Genomic DNA, 22,591 nt, shown 5'->3' on the forward strand with positions numbered 1-22,591 from the left:
CAGGGAGCCCGCCGGGTAGGTGGGGACAGAGGCACCGCCCTGCCCCGTGCTCAGAAAGGGCCCCCGGGACTCGGGCGCTTTCGGAGCAGGGGCAGCGCGCCTGGCTCTTGCAATGCAGGAAGCCCCTCAGGGTGGGCGGCGTCGAGGGGCGGCCGCGCAAGGGGCATCCCGGCCGCCGCGGGGCACCTAGTGGCGCAGGGGTCCCTTTCCTAGGGGCGCCGAGCGCGGCCGCCCCGCGCTGCTGCGGCTACGGGCGCCTGCGGCAGAGAGGACGGTGCCAGGAGCCGCTCGCCGCAGCACCGGCTGCTCTGGAGGTCAAGGCGCTTTCCTGGAGAGGCAACGAGCAGAGCAGAAACCGCGCGGGCCCTGCGGGCAGCGCCCCGAGCCCCACAAAGAGGCACCAGGAGGGTGGCGGGGATGAGCACGGGCCCTGCCCACAGCACCGGCGCAGCCAGGCTGGGAAGGACCCCAGGCTCCCTCCGCTCGAGCTCCCAGGAGCCAGCAGCCTCCCGCGYGGCCTCGCAGGTCTCAACCACTGGCTACCCAGGCCAAGGAGAGCCCAAAAGTCCCGGGAAGGCAYCGGCCTCCCGGGGCTGCAGCGGACACGCGGGCGAGCTCGCGCTACAGTCAGCGGCGCGGGGTCGGACACACAGAGCACAGGAGGGCACCACTCACAGACGCAGCAAGTCAAGTCTTTGGAGAAACTYGCATGAACAGCATCAGTTAATTTGCTTTGATACTTTTGTGGGGGGGTTTGATTTTTATTTCCATGGTGCATCCAAAGACAAGTTGTCCAGCAGTTTGCTCAGAACCCCTCGGTTTTCAACTCCTAGGACATGTTAAAGAAGAAAGCACTATTTTAATGTTTGTTTTCTTAAAAAAAAAAAATAATAATTTGCATAGCTAAACTGTTGTTCTAAGGCTTCTATGAACAGGGGGGTTACGTTTGACAGACAACGTCCATTAAACAGAGAAAGACACTAGGAAAGCCCCGTAACGTGTTTATTGTGGTTCCGCGTGACGAGCGCCCTCGCTCCGGGAAGGTCCTGTCCTCCGGCCGCCGGGACGTCCCCTCCTCTGCTCCTACCCCTGGCCGGTCCCGGTCGCCGCTGCCCGGGAAGGCACCGCGGGGCCCGGCCCTGCAGGGAGGACGCGGCGCCGGGGGCTCCCGTGGGGCCCCTGCACCCGATGCCCCACGCGGCCTCCGGACTCCCTGCACGACGGGGCGCGCGCGGCCAACGCGACGCCAGCGCCCGCTCCTACCCTGCGCTCTGCTCCGCGGCTGCTTCTCCCCACGCGGACACCCCCACGAGCAACCACGGCACGAGGCAGGCCAGCAGTTTATTTTTCTTTTTTTTTTTTCTTATTTTTTTTTGTTTTCTTTAAACATGAAAATTAATTTAAAAATAGAAAGAAGAGAGTCCCCCAAACAATAAATATTACGCCTTCATGAAATAAATTAAAGCAGGAGATGGGGTCGGAGCGGCGAGGGGCGCTGGCCCGTGCGCCCGCGGGCGCCGTGACGAGGCGCCCATGGGAGTCGCCAGGACTCCCCTGCAGCAGCAGGAGGGTGCAGGGACAATGTCCTCGGCGCAGGGACAACGTCCCCGGCCCGGGGAGCTGCTCCCTGCCCTCCCGCCGCGCCGGGCACCTCCCGCTCGCCGTTGTYGGGCGCTGAAGAGGATGATGAACCAACCGTGGGTTTTCGTGCCTGTTTTGCTTTTTTCTCCTCCTCTCTCTAACCCGAGTATCCCCCTCCCCACCCCGAACATGCCCAACAGAGAARCCCTCCCGCCCCCTTCCCAGTAAAAACGCTCCGGCCCCGGCGCTGGCCGCGCGGGCCGGCTTCACAGATAAGGCAGTTCCCGGGGAGGCGCTCGAGGCCGGGCCTYCAGGCCCCCAGCCTCCCCCTTTCCAGACAAGACAGAACAGAGACAGACAGACAGACAGAGCCGGGCGGGGAGGGCGGGAGGGACGGGGCTCTCCTAGGGTCTGCGTCGCTGCTCCCCTCCCTGCCCCGGCTCCCCTCGCAGCTCCGCTCCAGCCCCCCGTACAGCTCAGACCCTCGACAGCTAAAACCCAACAAAACAGAACCGAAGGAAAACAAACTGAGCTCCCCAGCACCCCCCTTCACATCCTTCTCCACCCGCTGCCTTGGCCCAGAGGGGATGCCTCCCAAAAAGGTCCTGCAACTTTGGCCTCCCGGCGGAGCCGAGAGCGAGCAGGAGCCGAGCCTGTTATTTCCCTGTGATCTCTATCACATCGTCGTCTTTGTCCTCGTCATTGGAGCTGCATCCCACCTCCGGGACCTCCTGGGCTTCAAACTGAGGCACCTGGGAGCGAAGGAGGCCGCCGGGCGGGTAGCCCGCGTGGGGGGACGCGTAGCCAGGGTAGGCAGACGCCACGCTCCTGGGAAGGCTGCTRGGCAGGACGGGGGCCGGGAAAGGAGCAAACATCCTGGGCTCGGGCAGGAGGGACTGCGTGAAGGGCAGCGAGTAATTGGGCAGCACCCCCGTCAGAGAAGGGTTGAGCATGAAGGAGGGGACGCTGGCGGTGGCTGAGGTAGCAGCAGAAGAGCTGGCGGTGCCGGCTGGCAGCAGAGGGTCAGTAGTCACAGGGAACACCAGATGAGGGTCTGGGAGTAAGTTGGGCAGCTGGTAATAAGAGGAGCCAGTGCCCACGTATAAGGAGTTTCCTGGCTGGGAGGCAAACGGATGGGGTAGGTTGTGGTTTAGAGAGACAGGAGGCATGGCGAACCCACCAGAGCCGGGGTACCCGTGTTCGTAGGGCTGCGCCGCCGCCGCCAACTGGCGCTTTTTCTGCTGCCTGCGGGCCTGTTCCTCGGGCGCCGAGGGCGACGTCGACTTGCGCTTGCTGCCCCGTAAGTCCAGCACGGCGTGGGCGTCGCCGTGCGGGCCGGCGGGCGGCGCGCAGGGCAGGGCGGCGCGCTGCTCGGGCGCGGGCTCCGCGCGGGCCGGGGCGGCGCGGGCACCGGGGGAGCCGTGGCGGGAGGCGCGGGCCGCCGCCGCCTCCGCGTACTGCTGCAGCTCGCTGAGGATCTCGGGGCTGTCGGGGGAGAGGGGCCGCGCGAGCTCCTCGGCGCTGGCCGCCGCCGGCGATGAGGCACTGTGTCTGCCGTTGCTCGGGGACTCCAGCGGGGAGCTCCGGGAGCCTGCGAGACACGAGGGCCAGCGGCTCAGGAAAAGCCCGGGCGCCAAAGGGATGGGGAAGAGGCAGGAGCCACAGGAAGGGGTGGGCAATGGGGGGACACCGTGGGGTAAACGTGGRCCTGATGGGAGGAGGCCAGGGGCCACCAGGTAAGAGGAGGGCTCTCGAGCCACCCCGCGAGCCCCTACCTGAGGCAGCTGTCCGACGGTCCTCGTTGCCCTTTGGCTTCCCAGTGGTCCGGATAGCAAAAATGCGCCCGTCGCTGGTCCGGATGTACGTCCCTGGAACAGAGACCCAACACCGGGGCGCGTGAGATCTGGCCTCGCCCTCGGCCTGCGGAGCCAGCCAGGCTGCCCTGGCAGCAGGAGCTCAGCAGCGCGGCCCAGGGAGGGAGAGCAACGGGGCCTCCTGCCTCCTTCCTTGCTCCCCGTCTCCCTCCTTTTGGCATTCCTGGGCTCCAAGCTCCCCCCTCCCGATGTGACACTCGGCGTGTGGGGCTAAGTTGGATCCGGGAGCGCTGGGAAGTGCTCAGCTGTGTGGGTCCGTGCCTCAACGAGAGGCCTCACAGTGAAGTTCAACAGCTCCTCTTAGAGGCCACAGCAGCCACAGCAGGAACCATCCCTGGTGCATGGGCTACAGGAGCCCAACTAAGCCCAGCTGGGGACCCTTCACTGCAGCATCCAGATCTCCTCCCTTTCCCACCCTTTTTCCTCTCCAAGGACTGGTTTGTGTCTTTAGGTCCCTTCTTTGCTGATGAGCATTACTCAGGTCTCCGCCCRCAGATCTTACTGAGACAGGGACTTACCTTTAGTCCCTCGGATGATGTGGATGCTCTCGCCAGCACTGATTCTTGCCTGCACATCAGTGGACGTGTTTGTACCCGGAATCACAATATCTGGCAGAGKGGGGAAAGGGAGCAGGCTCTGTGAAACTGCACACCAGCCCCGGGCAGGAGCAAGAAGCGCCCCAGGGATCCCCTTTGCTGCAGCACGGTTATGCTGTGCTCCTTTTGAGCAGCACCAGGACAGCAGAGCAGGACAGTGCAGGGCTCCCGGGAAGCAAAACCCRGGCAGCTCTGACACAGGGTCTCTGCTGTCCCAAAAAGGACAAGTGGTTCCTTTCTGTTGCAAGCAGCACTGCAGGCCCTCTTAAAGTGAGCCCACTCCTAACAGCCCTCTATGCTTTCACCCCTTACACACCCACACRGAAAGCACCCCAGATTCCTGCCCCGGGGAACTCCTCAGATTCAGATAGGGGCATGAGCAGCAGCTCTGAAGCCTCTCTGCCCACWGCCATGGGAGAAATCTGCAGGAGGGACCAAAGGAGAGGTTTCCACCTTCTCTGTCATGGTCTCGGTTCTCCGGGCTCAGCCCTGCAGCAGCAGCTCACCTGTGGTGGTGACAATCTTCTGCACGAGGACGCCAGCTCGCTGGAGATAGTTGATGGGGAAGTTGACAGCAGGGTTGGAACTTGAGGCTGATCCCGCAGCGCCCAGAGGGACGTGCCGGGGCAACATAGGAATGGGGGTGGACTGAACTGGGCGGACACTGGCCACTGGCTTGTCCTCACCCTTCAGGGCTGGTCGCCTAAGGAGAGAGGAGGAGGAGGAGGAGGAGGAAAATTGAGCGTCTCTAATGGCAGCACCAGGCTTCCTCCAGCCCTCCAGTCTGCACCATGGGAACATGAGGAAGAGGCAGGAACTCACCAGTTCCTCTGGCTGAAGGCAGGGATACTCGTCAGACTCTGGTCACTGGCTGGGTAATACTGTGCATAGGACGGCCGGGTGTAGGGGACGGATGCTCGTTTCTCCTCCTCGTAGCTCTTCTTGGCTGCTTTCTTCTCTGCCTTGGTCAACTTGTGCTCCTTCCGGTCGATCAGCAGGGACTCGTGCTGAAAAGGCTCCTGCAAAGGCACGGTGGGGACAATGGGACACACCAARGCCCCACGAGGGGACACCAAGGCCCCACGAGGGGACACCAAGGCCCCACGAGGGGACACCAAGGCCCCACGAGGGGACACCAAGGCCCCACGAGGGGACACCAAGGCCCCACGAGGGGACACCAAGGCCCCACGAGGGGACACCAAGGCCCCACGAGGGGACACCAAGGCCCCACGAGGGGACACCAAGGCCCCACGAGGGGACACCAACATGCTCCACATGGCAGCTGCCCTGTCCCCGTGGGCCAGTGGAGGAGAGGGAAGGTGATGGGCAGAGCTGGTCATGGGGTGGTGTGTCCAGCTGCACGGTGTGGATGAGACCAGTTTGAGGAATGTCAGGAGTGTCAGTTGAGCTGTCACATGTACTAAGGCCCCTGCTCACTGCAAGGGCACTGCAAAACCCACCAGCTGAAGACCCAGCTAAGGGCACCAGTGCAGAGCCTGACCGGGCATCAGGATGACACCAGAGCCCCACCAYGTCCAGCCACAGGCCCAGTCTGCAGCAGTGCCCTGCCTGCAAAACCCTCCCAAATGCAGGCARGTGCTAGCTGTCCTGGCATCATCCCCTTGTTCTAAAATCACTCCAGGAGGAGAGTGTGCACCAAGMCAGAAAAGACGGCGGCCAATTCCCTGATGCAGCATCAAAAGGGAGAAAGGGCTGCCTACAACTTGCCCCCAAACCTGAGCAGCACAGAGGCAGCTCTACGGGTAGTGGAGATATTGTAAGGAAGAACAGGGCTGTCAAGTGCCCCTCTAGAGACACGTGTCCCTGTTCCCAGCAGCACACACACGCGTGTGTGCCCTGCCACCATGTCCTCATTGCACAGCCTGGGAGCTCTGGTCCTCCTCCTGCCTGGGCAGGACAGCACCACCAAGCGAGCAGGTCGGTCTTACCTTGGTGATGAGGTGAGGATACTTGAGACAGGCCAACTGTAGAACAGACTCCTTCATCTTGCATGGATTGAGGGAGAGCTGAGCAGGGTCAGATTCCTCCTCCACAAAATGCAGCAGGTTCTCCACCTCCCGGCGGGTAAAGTTGAGCACGGGGTTCAGATCATCCACCACCCGATCTGGAAGAGGGAGGGGAGTGAGCAGAGAAGGTAAGAGATGGGAACTGCTGTCCATTCCCATCCTCAAGTATCGCCCTCCTCCTTATCCGTGTTTCCTCAGAAGCCTCTTGCAAGTGCCAAAGCAGGGAGAAACATCATCCACCATGTTCAGTGATGAGCCTGTTTTGACCAAACCGGGCTGACAAGCACYTTGTGCTCCAGAGAACAACGTGGCAAAGGCCACCAAGCTGTTGGACTYGGCAACATGGTCCTAGTTACACAAGCCCTGGGACAGGGTCTGGTAAAGAAGCCACACCAGTATGTGTCCTCCACCACATCTCACCCAAAAGGCTCAAGTGATTAACTGAAATGTGTAGAACTCAAGTCAGATGTTCAGAAAAGCATCCACAATTGCTCCCTAACAAGAGCCTGAAAGTTTCCCTTGTCCCATGTCCCTTGCACATGGGGCAAATGGGAGCACAAGGAGACAAACATCTGTGCCCAGGACTCCCCTGGGAGCAAGGCCAATGGCCAAGAAACCCCATCTTGAGTGCAAAGACAGGACACTGAGCCCGTCACACGGGGCTGCTGCTTCTGCACTTGATTTCAGAGAGAAAGGAGGACACGGGCAGGCAGGACTGTACTGGGGTGAGCAATAGGCCATGCAGCCTCAGTGCTACTTCCACTCCGATCTGTGCTGCTCCAGGCTGCAGTGCAGGAGCCCAAGCAAAGCTGAAGGCCCAGCAGACCTGGAGCTGTAGTGTGCACCACGAAGGCAGCTGGCCCAGCGTGGGGTTGGCAGCACAACCCTGTTGTGGATGGTGCTTCTACAGCCCCTGCTGCTGTGCCCTCCATTGCTTACAGGTTCTGGTATCACTGTCAATTGATAAACATCAAACACCTAAAATAATGTGTTTCTGTAGTTCTTTGGTTTTCTACTTGTTTTTTCTTTTTTTTTTTTCCCTCAAAAAAACATTAATGAAAATCATAGAAATGGGACCAAGAACYGAAAGCGGAGAAAGCCAAGAACCGAGTGCTGTGTTCACCCTTACCTGACATGCCTTGCTTGGAGATCTGGCGGTCGTAGATCTTCTTCTCGAGGGTGTAATCAGAAACCAGCCTGTAGATGTGGCAGGGCTTCTTCTGCCCGTAGCGGTACACGCGGCACACGGCCTGGGCGTCGTGGCACGGGTTCCAGGAAGCATCAAACACCACCACTCTGTTGGCTCCAATGAGGTTGACACCCAAACACCCAGCACTGCGAATCAAAGACAAAATTCCACCTGTTGCCTTGGCCAATTTTCAAAGCTTTTAGGGAAGGGAAGCCATCATGGCCAAGAGTCCATGGGGTATCTGTGGAAAGTCCTTTCCAGTCCTACATGCAACTTCAAAATGACTCCTGGTTTCCAGGACTGTTGTTACCTGTATGGAGAAGACTAGGGCTAAACCCCTACCCCCATAGGGGAGTTAGATGCAGACAGCACGACTGCCAAAGGGAACTCCAGAGCTGATAACCCATGTGCATGCAGAGCGCCAGCGTGAGCCCTGTCTGCTCCAGGCCACTCACCGTGTGGACAGCAGGAAGAGCCAGACCGATGTGTTGCTGGGGTCGTTGAACTGGTTGATGAGGCGCTCCCTTTCCGAGGCAGAGGTGCTGCCATCCAGTCCTGAGGARGAAATGAGGGATGCATTTAAAAGCTCTGTATAAGGGACCCCGTCAGAACTAGCCCAGTTTCCAAACACTAAGCTTTGTTCCCAGTGTGTTTCGGATCCCCTTCAAGTCCTGCACTCCAAGACCTCTGGATCCTCAGGTTGCTGCAATGCAGCCAGCCAGGCTCTTTCCAACCAAAGGATCAAACAAAACATTACTCGAGCCCGGAGGTGCCAAGAACAGGAGGGCTACAACCACCCTGTGCTTTAAGGGTCCATATTAGACCCAACACAAGCAAAAGCAGCAGGCCCAAGGATCCCAAGAACCCTGGGAGCTCAACAAACGAGCTGAAAGCAAACTGTGCAAGCCATTGGCAAACCCCACAGACTGGATCACAGCACAGAGAGAAACAGTCTAAAGGAGGGTGGTGGGCAGCACGTCTCCGTTCYTGGGCACCAGTTTGTTCCTGGCGGCTCTGCAAAACCAGGAACACCCTACGTAGCCCTCCCCTCAGGCCTGGCCCATAAGGCAGCCACACCAAGCAACAACCCACACCCCTTAAACTAACTAATCAAACTGTTTTCCTGAGCAATTAAGATCAGTCTCAAAGAGACGTCAYCATACGAACATCCTAGAAGAAGAGCAGCTGCACATCCAGGGAAAAACATAAGACGACAGTGAATTTTTCCAGGAATTCATCCATCCCAGAGGATCAGACTGCATCATACCCAAAGAGGGAGGACAGGGCGCACTCACTGTAGTAGTTGATGTTTCGGACCCAGTTGTGAATCCCACCATCTGAGCCTGGAGGACTCGGCATCAGCCTCTTCGCCAAGAACTCTTCGATGACAGATAATGTGGACAAGCTCTGGCTGTAAAAGCGAGATCTCTGTTCAGGAGAAAAGCCCAGCAGCAAAACTGCAAGATCACAACCCCTCCCCAACCACACTGGCATTGCAAGTTGTCCCACTCTGCCTGCTGCAGCACACCTCTTGCTACCACACTTGAAGGGGAAGGAAGTATAAAATCCATGGAGGATCTGGTACAACAAAGGAGAAAAGGGGAACTGTCACATAATTCACTTTGTGTAACAACCTGCTAGCACAACTTTCAATTCCTCCAGTTCCAGTAGAGTCAAGCAGTGGCACTTCTCTTACCTGAACACCAAGATCTTGTCTCCAAGCTTCACGCTCTCCTCCACTAAGTGGAACAGTAACACCATCTTGGGCGAGTTCTCCAAGACTCCTGTCTGGTAATCACACAAGATGTCTTTGGCCTACCGAGAAACGGGAGACTATTACAGGTGGAGTTGTTCATTCCCTGTTTACTTCAACAATCGTGTCTCAAGGTGAAGGAAATAAGTCATCGCACAGAGGGAGCACATCCAAACAGGTGCAGCTGACAATGTTAGGCTCATCTGCTACCTGCTATGGCAGAAGCTCCAAATGACAGACCTCGGGAGGATGCTCATTTCTCCATACTCCGAAAGCCCTCACCTGACTCCCTACTCTTATCTCAMGATAGCTCCTCCAGCCACTAGAGAGTTACCACCATCTTATATAAACTTCAGCCTAACACGTCTTTGGGATAAGAAAGTCCACAGCTCTTTTGGTGAGATGATTTATAAAGAAGGGCCACCTGCATCCCATGCCCACRAGAGCCCCATGGCAGCCACACACATATGCTGATGGAGATGCTAACGAGAGAGAGCTCTGTGGCAGAGAAAACGGATGAGAAATCCCCAGCTCTTAAACCTAAGGCTATTTTCTTTACTCTTCTTCAGAAAACTGCCCAGACAAGAAATACAGTCTTTGAGAGAGTAAGTGGCTAGTCCTTGTTTACTGTAATGCTCCAAATGAGGAGCTTTCCAGCAGTGATACTCACCCACTCATACGTAACCACCTGATTCGCTCTCTCCTGGAAAGGGTTGAAGCCAACGCTCTGGAGGAACTTGCTGTTGGTGGCTTCTCCAACGGGTGATGCCAAGGCATTACTTTCTGTTTTGACTTTAATTCCCTGAGGCTGGCAGCGGGAATTGGTGCTTGCTGTGCCAAGGTCATCCACATCCAAATCTTGCTCATTTGCCAGATTCTCCTTTTGAAGAGCTTCATACAACACGTCTGGGTGGTTCCAGATCTGCAAGGGTAAGAAAAATGACGGTTGGGCCTGTGTTGGCCTGTTGCCTGTCAAGGTGTGGGGACTGAAAGTCCTCACGGCTCTTTGAAGAAAAGAATTAATATTTCCATCATCTATTCACCATCCCCRCATGGGATTTTAGGGCTCTGCAGAGAAGGCCACAGCACAACACATGCAGAGGAAGCTGCTAGTTCGCATTGCAGCAGGTGCCTGCCTAAGGCTATCAGCCCAATATTCAGATTTACTGGTTCACAGGACGGTTTCACTGCAAGTTTCTTGCATACCTGCAGCCCCTGCACCTCAGTTTTGAACTGCTGGGGACAGCAAATCTGCTGGACCACAGCAGGAAAGTCTGGAGAGAGAAGTTCTCTTCTGGTTAACATGCACCTGGCTAAGCACACTTGCTTTTTTTTTGATGTTTTGGTTAATTTTCCTGCCTTTTCCTTACACATTGCAATAYTTCTTTGCACCCCTTGCCAAAACCTTACCTTACAGCAGACGCAGAAAGCTTTGAGAGGGTTCAGCCCCAGCCAGCCGCTGTTGCCCGCATCTCGAAACCGGTTCATGAACTCCGTGTAAAGGGCCCGCTGGATCTTCGATAAACGCACCAGAATGACATGYTCTTCCTTCGAGGGCAGCTGAACTTTTAGCACGTTGTGGCCCCGTCTGTGGAAGCAAAAAAGGAAGGTAAATAGAGGGAAGGGAACTTCCCTCTGTGATTTCTCACCCAGCCTGGCTGCAAGGAGAAAGCCCTCCAGTTGCAGGCTTCTCTTACACACAACACCCATGAGATACTGCTACCAMCAGTCCCCAAACCAACAACCAGCAGCAGTTAGGGAGGTCTCCAACGTTACGCGCTCCTAGCACAGGTCACTGTGTTAAGGTCACAGTGTCAAGAGGAGTGATGAAAGACTTGTTTTCCACGACAGACGAAAAATGTAATTAAGAACTAAAGCCTATTTTTGTTCTCCCAGTGACTCTTCCTAACGGAGAGTTAATAAAATACTTCCAAATAACTGGTAGAAGATGTCAAAAGAGCATCCAAATTAGCTATTAAGACATCAAAATAAGGCCTGGAGGTCCTTCTAGTGTAGTTAGAGGTGCTGTCTTCATAACCTGGATGTACAGTATCAAAGGAAATTAACTTTATTTCTAGTCCAAACGCAACCAGAATCATAAAGATCCATAGGCTTAAGCTCCTTCCACCAAGATAAAGCAGCTGTATAGAAGTCAAGCCCAAGCTGGCAACATGATTAGCTGTACTGCACAAACTCAGCAGGCAAGCAAGCTGGACTAAAGGAGCTGGTTTTGCAGGGACTGGACTAGGAAGAAGGCAGTGGGGACTCACCGTTGCACAAAGCCCTCCAGCAGGCTATGCAGGACGTGGCTGCGGTACCTCATGAGACGGACGTCTTGCGGGGTGCTGTCAATGCACTGCCCGTTGAGGATGGGGCGCTCGAACATGTTGCTGAATTCCTGCCGCGAGCCCAGGAAGTCGGGCCGGACAAAGTCCACCATGCACCAGTACTCGATGAGGTTRTTCTGGAGCGGGTAGCCGGTGAGCACCACGCGGCGGCGCGAGCGGATGTTCTTCAGCGCCTGCGACGTGCTGGCGTGGCAGTTCTTGATGCGGTGGCCCTCGTCACAAATGACCACGTCTGGGCCGGGGCGAGACAAGGCTTTTTCAATCCCTGGGGACAAGGGACGACAAGCGCTGGTTTAAGAGCAAGTCCTGCCTTTACAGGGGCATCAGCTTCCAAAAAGGAAGAAGGGGAGATCTAGAGGGTAAAAAGCAACACCCATTGGCGGCAGAGACCAAGGCTGATTTGGGGAACCAGATGTGACCAGACACAGGTTCCCATTTAGCGTGATGTGGTAACGAGCAGACATCTGCTCATGGTCCACACGAAGCAAGTTGAGCATCTTGTATTAGATACTACTAGAAAACCTCACACATACAAGCCCCGTCATCAGCGTAGTGACTTCCACTCCTGCACAAAAGACTGAACGGGAACTAAATGGCCTTCAGTCTCCTGAGAGCCAGACCTGTCAAGCAAGACTTGGCCACATCAGGGATGTGGAAAGCCAGCAAGCTATTCCAGACTTGTTCTGACACTGAGGACCTCAATTTCTAGCCAAACTTGCTGAAGAGACCTAGGAGCACCTTCAATACAAGCAGCAAGTGACCACAGATCCACCCACCGTCGGCTTCCCGACAATCCTGCCACCACACAAAAAAGGAACCGTTCTCAGCAGCTAAGCAGGATTAACATTCCCTCTGTTAGCCTACAGATATAAGCAGTTACAGGTTATCTCCCTGTGCTGCCAGGGTTGGCAGAGAYGGACAGGAGAATTTTTGGGGACTCGGACCTTTCAGAAGCTCCTGCTGCCGGTCCTCCTCATCCAAGTCAATAATGACAGGGCCAGCTTGTTTCTTGCTTTTCTTCTTCCTGCCGGCGGCAAAGGACTTCTTCAGTGAGAGGAGCCGGTACATCTCATAGCCCATCAGCAGCACACCACCCTCTAGCACCCAGTCATTCACCACCTTTGCACGTGCGGCCGTCGTCCTGCAAAAAGAGGGGGAAAAAGAACAGAAACAGAACTGTAAGCTGCTTCCTCAGTTCTGGTTGCAAGCACTGCCCTGCCGAACAAAAAGACCTGTTCAATTCACGAAAGCACTTTCTGGCATTCTATCAAACAGAGGAATACAATGAAGCTCTTTTCAGGAGATGAGCTGATAAAGAGGAGAAGAAACAAGCCCTTCAGTGTGCAGTGGGGCTGAGAATGGCAAAGCCTAGCAGGACCTGAGCTGCAGAAGCCTGTCTCRTGTGAAACCCTATCAGATTTGAGGGCATCCTTCTGGGAGAGCGGTTGGGAAGACAGCCCCTGCAAAACCACATTTGCTGATCGAACTGCTCACGCACAGGGCCACACTCGGTACCCCTCACTCTCTCTTCCAATGCAAGTGTCCCTCAATTACTCCTTGCCTGCTGGCTCTTCTTTCCCTGCTAGCTGCTCAGAAGTGGTTCAGATAAAGACTCTGTCCTCCCTCAGCCTTCCCAGAGAATACTCCCACATCCAAATGCAGCTCCATTCAGTGATCTCTCCTGTTTGGACATTAAGTTTGGCATAACTCCCCAGTATTCCTTAAGGGAAACACAATCCACGGAGAGACACAGTGTTGGGGTAGAGGAATCCCTAAAGAGGTGAAAATTTTCAGGGAAAAGCAATGGAAAATACAAGAGAGGCAGGGCACACGTCTCAGCAGTCCCAGGACTCTGCTGGGATGAGCAGGGTAGCACCAGAAACAAACCATAGCACTTCTGCCAGTCATTACAGAAGTAGCTCCTCCTCTGGTCACTGGGTTCTTGTTCTCAGCAGACAGGGAAGAACAGAAAGGTGAGTCAGCAAYGGGAGAAGAAAGTATAGGATATAAGAAAGAACAAAAGAGGCAGCAAATCTCTTGCAGGTACCAAAACGCTGCCCAAAGGAGAGCAAATGCAGAGTGAAAAGGATCTGGGGGTCTAGGGCACAGATTAGCCCAAACTAACCACACTACAACAGCAATCTGGCAACAGTTCCACAAGCAGCAGCCCAAGAGCTCAAAAGGGCTTTTATTGGCACCTACTTGTGTTCATCATTCAGGATGTGGACTTTGAAGGTGCGGGGCTGGACCTCTTTGGAGTTATAATCAGCAGGAAGGTTTTCAGGTGCCGGGAGCCACATGTTGAATTCTGCTAGCCAGTTTTGGAGCGTATTCACCTGAAAAAGTTAGCCATGGAGGGACTGAAAACCCTATTAAATCAGGCACTCGGGATTTTAAAAGCAGAAACGAGAGCAGGGAATGCCAGCGTGCCCAGAAGGAGCAGACCACAGCATGCAAACTGAGGGACACGGGGAAGGGAGCAGGGGAAAAGGCTGAGGTTATGACAGAGCTTGTGGGGAGCTGGGGCACCAAACAATCTTCTCTACAAAAAGAAAGGTGGTGCAAGGAAGTTCATCAGTCAGCCCTTCACGTAGGCTACTTACAGGTACAATGGCAAGAACAGTCTTTGCCTCTGTGTGCCGAAAAAGTACATCCAAGAAAGAGATGACCTGTATGGTCTTGCCCAGGCCCATGCTGTGTGCTAAAATACACCCAAACCCGCTGCTGGTTTTAAATCTCTCCAGGGACTCCACCAAGTTGTCATAGAGGAATCGGATTCCACCAATCTAAGAGAGAAAAGTAGAAAAAGTGTCAAAAAGGTGGGAGAAAATAACAAAACGGGTGCTTATTTAGAGTGGCACAAACATTAGGATTCAATCAGCTTTTAAAACACAAAGGGGATGTTTCAAGTTCACTGCAGTATTTTAAGCTAGGCARGACTCAGAAGTTTTCAGATACTCAGGAAACTTTCTGAGAAGATGATACTATAAAACCTCACATTCATTTGGAGCCAAAGAATTTGAGGCAGGGTTGGTTAGTTTGTTTATTAACATAATTTGATCTTAAAAATGCTTTGCTGAACATGCAAGGCAAACATTCCTGCTCGTTCTTCCCAGATAGCACCACACCATCCATCACCAGGCTGCCCAGCTAAGAAACCTCTTGGGCAGTGCAATAAACTCCAATCCTTCTAAAACACTTTGAGAGCTGGGGGAAGTCAGTCACCAATATAGTCAGAAACAAGAAAAATACTCCCGATTCTTCATCTTTTGATTGAGTATAAGCGTCAGCACTTGAAATAATAATAAAGGACTCTGCTTATCAAATCACAAAAGTAGCTAAAATTATACACAGTCCAGCCGTGTAATTTCTCTTTATCCAGAAGAGCCTCCACCACAACCAAACTGCCCACAACGTTCAGCAAAGAGGTTCTGCTGAGATTACAAAGCAAGTGGCTGCACTCCTGGCATTTCCGAGCCTACCTGATGAGGTTTCACTGCGTGGGCAAGCTGGGGAGCCAGGAAAATGTCCTCTTCGTTTGGTGGATGGTTGATGTTGACGATGACTTGCCCCAGAGCATCGGACTGATTTAAGGCATCATTCACATGAGAGCCACTGCTCTCTTCACTGCCATCCTCCTCCCCTTCGTTGCCAGAGTCGCTGCTGTCCACGATCTGGAGGGCATCGTCCTCTCCTGAACTCAACTCAATCACTTCTGCAAAGTAACCAACACAGGAGAGAAGAGCAGCAACGGTCAGCTCGACCTCCAGGTTTATCCAAACGTACACAGAGAGAAAATAAGGCTGCCACATTTTGCAGTTCAGTGTCTTGTGTGTTACACTGGCCTAATGACCTCTTCTGCCCAAGGAACACATCAGGTTGCTTAGGTCAGCACACAAAAGCTGGAGCTTCCTAGTATTTGGAGAACAAGAATTTGGGCTGAACCAAACAAAACAAAATGCAGTTTCTCCAAGAGCTTTATGTTCTTCCCCACGTGTCCTCCTACTTCCCAAAGCCAGTCGTGCATTTATCTGCTGATACTCTGCCCTAAGGAGCACCAAGGAAACCAGGCACAAGCACTTTTTGGAGCTGTATAAAGGAGCCAGGTTAGATACATCTGTGACACTAAAAAAAAATATTTAAATTGCAAATTAAAAGCTTTTTATTTTTGTTTTCCCTGCAGCAAAGGGCGCCATATCTCATGTAAAGTGAGGCTCCTTAGCAGAACATTGAGCAAAAATTAGTACATTAAAAAAAAAAAAAAAGGCATTAAAAATGAACACAAGTTTCCATGTCTGCCAGGCCAGGTTAGAAACGTCACTTCAGAAGTTAGAGGGCAGAGCTGGCCATATACTTGGAAACCACTAGGACTAATAAATCTGAAGTTACTCACTAGTGTAAAACAGGTAAAAACAGGAGAAAAAGCTGTTTCTCAGGGCTGACTGAATTGCATGTTGTGAGAAGAGCAGACAAGTGGTCACTTACCATCTTTAATGCTGTTTTTCCCCTTAGCATCATCTTCGCTGCCGCTGCTGGTGCTATCTAGGCAGATGACTTCCTCAGCAAGGACCTGTGGGGGCAGCTGGGCAGCCTCCGCCGTTCGGAAAACGATGTCCTCTGCAAACACGACAATAAGTAACTCACAATAACAGCGACGGAGACAAAACTGCTCAGAAAGCAGACAGTATTTCCTTCCACTTTTGCTCCAATAACTTAGCCCTGGAATTTTCCACAACAGACTCTCACTGTCTAACACACTGCTATGACTCAGCTTCCTGGGTCACAGTCTCCTTCTTTCTCAATGTGCCTGAACAATAGCCCATTGCTCAGGGCACCCTTGGTGCTGCGTGTCCCGGCTGGGCCACAGGCACCATGGCCATGGTAAAGCCCCATTTTTGTTGTTGTTTTGGCTGTCTCAGAAGCCAAAGACTTTCCTCCTCCTTCATTCCACTCGTGTTTTGCACCCAGCGGAGAGAGCACCCATTCCTGGAGGGATGGAAATGGCCCTTTCTTAGGAGAGCGCTGCAATAATTATATCCCATGTATTATCAGGCACTTTTGCTGATCGAGGCCGTTTGCTTGTGTGTTTAAGCACTGCGATATAGGGGGAGAGGCTGGCTCAAGGGGGCCTGGAGAGCTCAGCTGCAGYGACTCAGCAAGCAAGCACGTTCTCCTGGGGCTGCAACCCACTCCTCAGCAGCTAAGGGGTTTTAAATAGCTCGCACTGTTTTTTGTATGCAAAAAAACTTTTAAGACATTTGCACTTAAAGGGGAATATATTTTTTCTCAAGAGGTAAGGCTGACTTAAGAATACCTTGCCCCCTGACACAACTCCACGCTGCACTTCTCTGCCCCCACACCAACCTCAAAGGCTGTGCTATTAACTGCATCATTTGATCCAGGTTAAAATAGATGCAAGACTAAGGAGATGGAGATAAGGGCAGGATCTGGGAGCATCTCCTGCTTTGGGATGGAGGGGCGATGTGCAACCATGAGCAGAGAGATAGCAGGCAGTGCACATTTAAACGTGGAAGAAAAGGACACAGCTAAATTACAAACATCTGTACGCTCCGTCTGTTGCTCCAGCAGCACCAGAACTCGGGCACTACCAGACTACCCAAAGTACAAATATCATCAGGCTAAAGGACATGGCATTTCTGACAAATGAGCTTGTTTAAGCACTACACCAGTTACGAAAAGACAAGAGAGACCTAAGGACGYGCACCTGAGAGCGCAAGGGCAAGATATCTTCTTCTCCATTCACCTCCTAGCCCTCAAAGTCTTACTTTAAGGGCCATTTCCCACTGCTTACCAGGAAGAAACTCTATGGGTACAGTAGGAATAGCAGCTGGATAATCCTTCCGCTGCTGCTCGAGCCGTTTCCTTCTCTCCAACTCTTCCTGCTGGGCTGCTTTCGTCACGGCTTCCAGTTGGTCCTCACGCAACAGCTTTCTGATCACACGAGCAAAGAGAAAGTGGTTGGTTCCATGAAAAGGATCTCTCCCAAACAAGTGGGTGAGCTGCACAGCTGGTGTGACAGAAGATTCCTGAGACAAGCTCCAGGTAGTCTGCCAGCTACAGGGACCAGCAATGTCATAGCCAAAAGGTACAGATAAATATCTGCAGCTATGTCAATACTGTGCTTCCCACCATCAGGCACCATGACTCAAGAAAGGCAGAAATTTGACAGGAACAAAATAGTGAATGGGTGAAAAACGTGACTCAGTAAGCAGATACTTGAACTAGGTCACCGAGGAGGAGTTCTCCTCTGCGAAAGCAGGTTATTTATTGCTATAAAGCTTATACAGACAAAAGTATGGAGTGATGCAAGGAAGCTATGGGAGGAGAAGAGGCATCGCATCCAACTCAAAAAGTCATCACCTGGATTTTCCTCTCCCCCAGTGCTTTCAGGAATTTCTCACAGCTTTAAAGCAACCATGACTTTTTCAGGTAATTTCTATYACTTTCAGAAGTTTCTTTTCTCCCCTTTCGGTTTCACTCTCAGACAGACAGAACTACAAAACTGCACAAACTGCACAGCTACTACCAAGCAACAGGGGTGCTATTTTTCAGTTATGTGACTTTAAAACCAGCAGCAACAGACCATTGTCGCTGTATCTTCTGTAACTCTATATTGTACTCTGCTGAAATACCAAACAAGCTTGCACCCACATGCAGCATGYAGACTGAGAGCACGCTACTCCCACTGGTGAAATCCTAAGGTTCTGGAAAGAAAAGCCATCTGGTTTGCCAACAGTGGCAAAACGCGGCTCAAAAAGTCCTTGGGCTCCTTTTTTTCCACCCCAAAAGGCTAAATAGAAGCCCAAGTCTTTCCGCCTTGCTGCTGCTCACCTTATGTTCCTCCGCATGTGAGAAGGTTTCTGAGCCCTCTTCTTTTTGGTGTCCTCAGAGGCCAGGCTCTTGTGCTGGTTCTGCAAGAGTCGCTCTGCCCGCTCGCTCTGAGATGAGGTAGTTGAAGTCGAGCGCTGCCACTCTCCATCCTCGGCGTGCTCAGCGTGCTCGCTGCTGAACACGGCGTCCTGGGGTTGCTCTGAAAGGACAAGGACACGAGGACATGAGGACAATGGGCCCTCGCTGGGGGCTGTGAGCGTTCAAGAAGAAGAGACTCTCATCACCTCTTCTTGCTCATCTGCAAGTGTCCCTCACCAAGGGTCAAAGCTGGAGTCCTCTCTGACCACRCCACTAAGGGAGCTCTAGGGTGGAGGGTCTGTTTCCAGCGAGAGCTAAGACTACACCACTGAATTCCAAAAGGATTCCAAGAGAAAAGCAAGCAGTGATGGAAAGCCCTACAGCCCACATGAAACCCACCCTGCTTGAAGGATCTCACCACCTTTTTCTTGGCTTCTTAGCASAGCAGAAATTTCCAGTCACGTGCCACGCGTGTGTAACCATCGTCCAAGTCAACAGGACGCACCAGGCAAGAGGTTATCTGGCTCCAATACCGGGTCATGGCCCAACAGGCAGCCTGGGGCTTTTATCACCAGCCTCCACTGTCATGATTTAAGTGCCAGCTGCTGGCAAGCTTCAGAGAAGACAAAATCTAGGCAGCAAGAGGCTTTCCACAGCAGAAAGCACCATTACTCCCTCCTTTCAGCATTCCCCTGCTTCCAGACCCATACCAGTGGTGGATTTCAGTCACGTCAATGGTGGGTTTCAGTCCCCAAGCACTAGGCGAAGTGTCGCCTTGTTGCACGTGGCATTTGGCTCCTCAAGAGGCCGGCGCTGACCGAGCTCACGCGTGCAGATGGCACAACAGCAACGTTGCTGTTCAGAAGCTTCCCTTCAAGCAAACTGGTTCTGACAAGTCCTGCAGGAGCTTCTTTGAAACGTCTTGTCCCCCCGTGCCAGGTGTGGAGATACCCTGAACCTCATCTTGAAATCAGAGCCTGCGAGCTAATGACTGAACCCAAATGACACTAAGAACTTGGAAGGAAAGGGGGGAAGGAGACACCAGAGCAGAACAAGGCAGCAACTGAAGCAAACCTGAGCACACAAGCACCACGTTGTGACCCTGCTCCTTCAGAAGGCTGTGAGCTCACACGAAGGAGGCTTTGGGAGACACCTCTAGAGCTGCCACGTTAATACCCCTATTAAATTAACCTTATCATCGATGTCACCTCCTGAAATCAAGGTGGCAACAGCTATGTTCACCATGGTGCAAAGCATTGGCCTTGCAGGCTGCTTCTCCAGACATCTCTGCAGACCTGTGAGCACTTGCTCAAAGTCAGAATTCAGGCAGGACTTCTGGMTTTGCCCCACCATGGTCCACAACTGCTTGCACAGCTCAAATGTTTCCCTAGCAGTACTGGCAGGTTCTCCGTGTACTGGAAAAATGGGGAGCAGCAACTGGTGGGGTCCAACGGAGCTTGTGGCCAATGCAGAGAGGAGCTACGTTGCAGGTGAATATGGAAGCAAAGAGGGTTCATTGCTGCAATCACACTGGTTCATCTCCCACGGCCACGGCCTCTGCGCCCTTCCCTCCCACCACATGTGCTACGTGGAACAAGGTCCATCCCCAAGGATCACATTCACTCGCAGGCAGCGAGCAGGGCTGGGAATGACGCCCATGTGCACGGGCTGCCGGGCAGGARCTCTGCTGCTCGAGCTGAGGATGCATTCTGGTCGCATCACCTGCGGCTTGCTGGCACTGCTGCCTTCCCCGCCAGCCTCCGCGGCTCACRCTTATGTAACTAGATCAAAAGATTGGATGAAATAGGGCAAAGGGAAGCAGGGAGGCAGCGCAYGTGACCGCATTCTCCGGGATGAGTCATTAAACCAGTGACTCTCCCCGATACAAATACTGCCATGGTTACACTGCTGCCACCTCACCCCAGGCCCACCGGGCCTTGACGAGGCYCTAAGGAGCTCCAAGCTCGGTTGGCACATGGGAGCTCCTCTTTCCCCCCACTCCAGCAGCGGCCAAGGTCACCCCGGGTGGGAGCAGCCGCTCGCTCGCCCCACGCCACGAAGGGACGAAGGCGACGCGGACAAAATCCAAAGACCGGGCAGCCCAAAGGTGAGGCSGCTACGTGTCTCCCCTCGATGCTTCCACATTTGCCACGCGATCTCCACGCCTCATCCCACCTCCGCATTTACCTTTCCTTCCCTCTGTGCGTGGGACACRAGCTCCGTGGAATTGCACGCGCAGCCGCGCGAGGCCGTTCGCTGATCAGAGCGCCTGCCCCTGCACATGGATCGCGAGGCTCCCCATGGCAGCCGCTCGATTCCCACCTGGCAGCTTCTCCTGCGACCCGCTGGGGCTCAGCCACGGCCAGAAACAGCATCCACACAGGTGGAAACCTGCGTGGTACAAGCGACAGATCTGCTCTGCGGAGGGAGCAAAGAGGCTGGAGGAGAAGGTGCCGTTAGGTAATCGAAGGACTAATTCCTGCCCCAATTCCTCCCAGCCTCGATCCGCAAGAGAAATGCAATTATGGTTTTGTAACGGGATCTTGGCACGCTGCTGCGAGCTGGCCACGCGGGTACCGGCACTCTAGGGAAGTTACCTGTTACCTGCTCCACCTCGATGAGAAAAGCAAAGCCACCAAGCTAGGGGCTGGCACTGCCTTGCACAGGGCCATGGGTCACGTCTGCTCAAGCTCACGGCCATTTCTGCTGCATGTTTTGTGCTGTGCTCACCAAGACCAGCASCAGGATCCTCCCAAGAAGGTTCCCGAGGTGCACCAGGACACGAAGGTAGCACCAGTGCAGAGCACTCCCACGTATCCCACAGAACAGCATGGGTGCCACGTAAAGAATATTCTCCAGCAGCTTCCAGTGGGCAGCGAGTCGCCCTCACGGCAGCCTGCTCCGCAAGGGAACTCAGGTCACTGCCAAGTGTCACGGAAAAGCAGGTTCATCTCCGAGGTGGGATGAGATTTCTTTAGTCAACAGGCTTCTCCCGACACCAGGGAGGGCGAAAATCCGTGTGAAAGTGGCACCCAATCTCTGCGTCAACACATCCATGCGCAGGTGAACATCCACGGGTGTAAGTGAACATCCACGGGTCTAGCAACAGACAGACACGCCTAGGAGCACAGAAACGGTTGTTGTGGATCAGACCTGAGCTCGCCCTACCTGGAGCTGCTTCACCAGAGGATGCCCAGGACCTCTCAGCGCCACCACAAGCCACAAGAGAATATTTCCTTGCACCGCGAGCTGCTTGCAGGCTGGAGAGGCKGGCTGGAGGCTTCCTGTCCTCCCTGGAGGCCGAGCTCGCTGCCAGCACAGTGCCAAGCACTTCAGGGAAGGGGCAGCGCTGGGAGAACAGACTCGTGTTTGTTTTTAAACTTGCTTCCTTACGGAAACACAGGATCCCGGATAGCACTGTTTTGCTGAGTCCTCAAGAGTTATTTCCTACCCTAAGGACAGGGATTTGCAGGGACAGGGAGGAAGGCAGCCGCRGGCAAAGGACAGCGGCTCCAGCTCYGGGACCTCCCTCCCTCTCATCCCGCACAAAGGAGACAAGAGCAGTTAAATGTGAATCCCCGTTTTGGGAATTCCCTGCAGTTCACGGGCAGGAGCCTGCCTGGGACCAGCCGGCGCCGGGCAGCTCCGCTCCGGGCGGCCGCGAGCGGTCACCGCGTGGCGGGGAGCAGAGGCCAAGGCCAGCGACACGCGCGGCGCCCGCAGACACTCGCCGGTGCTCGGAGCACCAGGAGGCTCCGCGGCCGGCGGGAAAGCGGCGGGAAGAGCAGCCCTGTCACTACTGCCTCGTGGCCGAGGGAAGAGGCTCGCGGATCCCGGGCAGGGGATCCCCGGTGCCCGCCGCCCCAAAGGCTGCCRGCGGGGACGGTGGGAGGACGCGGCCCCTCCGGCTGCCGCTCGGCTCCGGCGCCGCCGGGATGGCGCGGGGCCTTGGGCGCCGCTACGCCCCTCCCAGCCCCGAGCTCTTAACAAAGCCCTAATTATGTAAGGCTTATGTAACGGGCACACCTACCCCCCCACCCGGCGCCACGGCCCCCGGCAGCCCGCCCGGCACCCGGCGCCGCCCCGCGCGGGGACCGGGACGCTCGGAGCGGCTTCCGGCACGCCGCCGCCTTCGGCTCCCTTCCCGGCCTTCCCGCTCTTGCCCACCGCGGGGCCAGGACCCATCCAGGACTGCCACGGGCCCCACCGTGGACCACGCTCCATGCGGAGCTGTCCCCCATCCCCTGCGGAGCGACGGCGGTGGTGGCTCCCAGGTGACTTCACCCCGTGGGC

General features: G+C 54.6%; 1 protein-coding gene across 5 annotated transcripts in view; it reads right to left on the minus strand.

Annotated features, from left to right (window-relative positions):
* Window positions 1–1,678: 1,678 nt before the first annotated feature.
* The window catches only part of RAD54L2 (RAD54 like 2), a 50,784-nt gene continuing 29,871 nt past the window's right edge, over window positions 1,679–22,591 (minus strand). For all 5 annotated transcript variants that reach the window (XM_026041518.1, XM_026041514.1, XM_026041515.1 and 2 more), the window contains 20 exons: window positions 18,221–18,419; window positions 17,181–17,320; window positions 15,854–15,985; window positions 14,851–15,083; window positions 13,972–14,154; window positions 13,571–13,704; window positions 12,313–12,509; window positions 11,291–11,633; window positions 10,431–10,608; window positions 9,691–9,942; window positions 8,964–9,082; window positions 8,563–8,678; window positions 7,723–7,822; window positions 7,208–7,413; window positions 6,001–6,176; window positions 4,874–5,070; window positions 4,558–4,754; window positions 3,974–4,063; window positions 3,357–3,449; window positions 1,679–3,172 (listed from right to left, as the gene is read on the minus strand). In XM_026041518.1, the coding sequence (XP_025897303.1) occupies window positions 2,238–3,172; window positions 3,357–3,449; window positions 3,974–4,063; window positions 4,558–4,754; window positions 4,874–5,070; window positions 6,001–6,176; window positions 7,208–7,413; window positions 7,723–7,822; window positions 8,563–8,678; window positions 8,964–9,082; window positions 9,691–9,942; window positions 10,431–10,608; window positions 11,291–11,633; window positions 12,313–12,509; window positions 13,571–13,704; window positions 13,972–14,154; window positions 14,851–15,083; window positions 15,854–15,985; window positions 17,181–17,320; window positions 18,221–18,419 (4,220 nt within the window). In that variant the 3' untranslated portion in view covers window positions 1,679–2,237. The remainder of the gene's footprint in view (window positions 3,173–3,356; window positions 3,450–3,973; window positions 4,064–4,557; window positions 4,755–4,873; window positions 5,071–6,000; window positions 6,177–7,207; window positions 7,414–7,722; window positions 7,823–8,562; window positions 8,679–8,963; window positions 9,083–9,690; window positions 9,943–10,430; window positions 10,609–11,290; window positions 11,634–12,312; window positions 12,510–13,570; window positions 13,705–13,971; window positions 14,155–14,850; window positions 15,084–15,853; window positions 15,986–17,180; window positions 17,321–18,220; window positions 18,420–22,591) is intronic.

This window comes from Nothoprocta perdicaria, unplaced genomic scaffold (assembly GCF_003342845.1).
Source record: "Nothoprocta perdicaria isolate Ctin4 unplaced genomic scaffold, notPer1 scaffold_287, whole genome shotgun sequence".
NCBI lineage: Eukaryota > Metazoa > Chordata > Aves > Tinamiformes > Tinamidae > Nothoprocta > Nothoprocta perdicaria.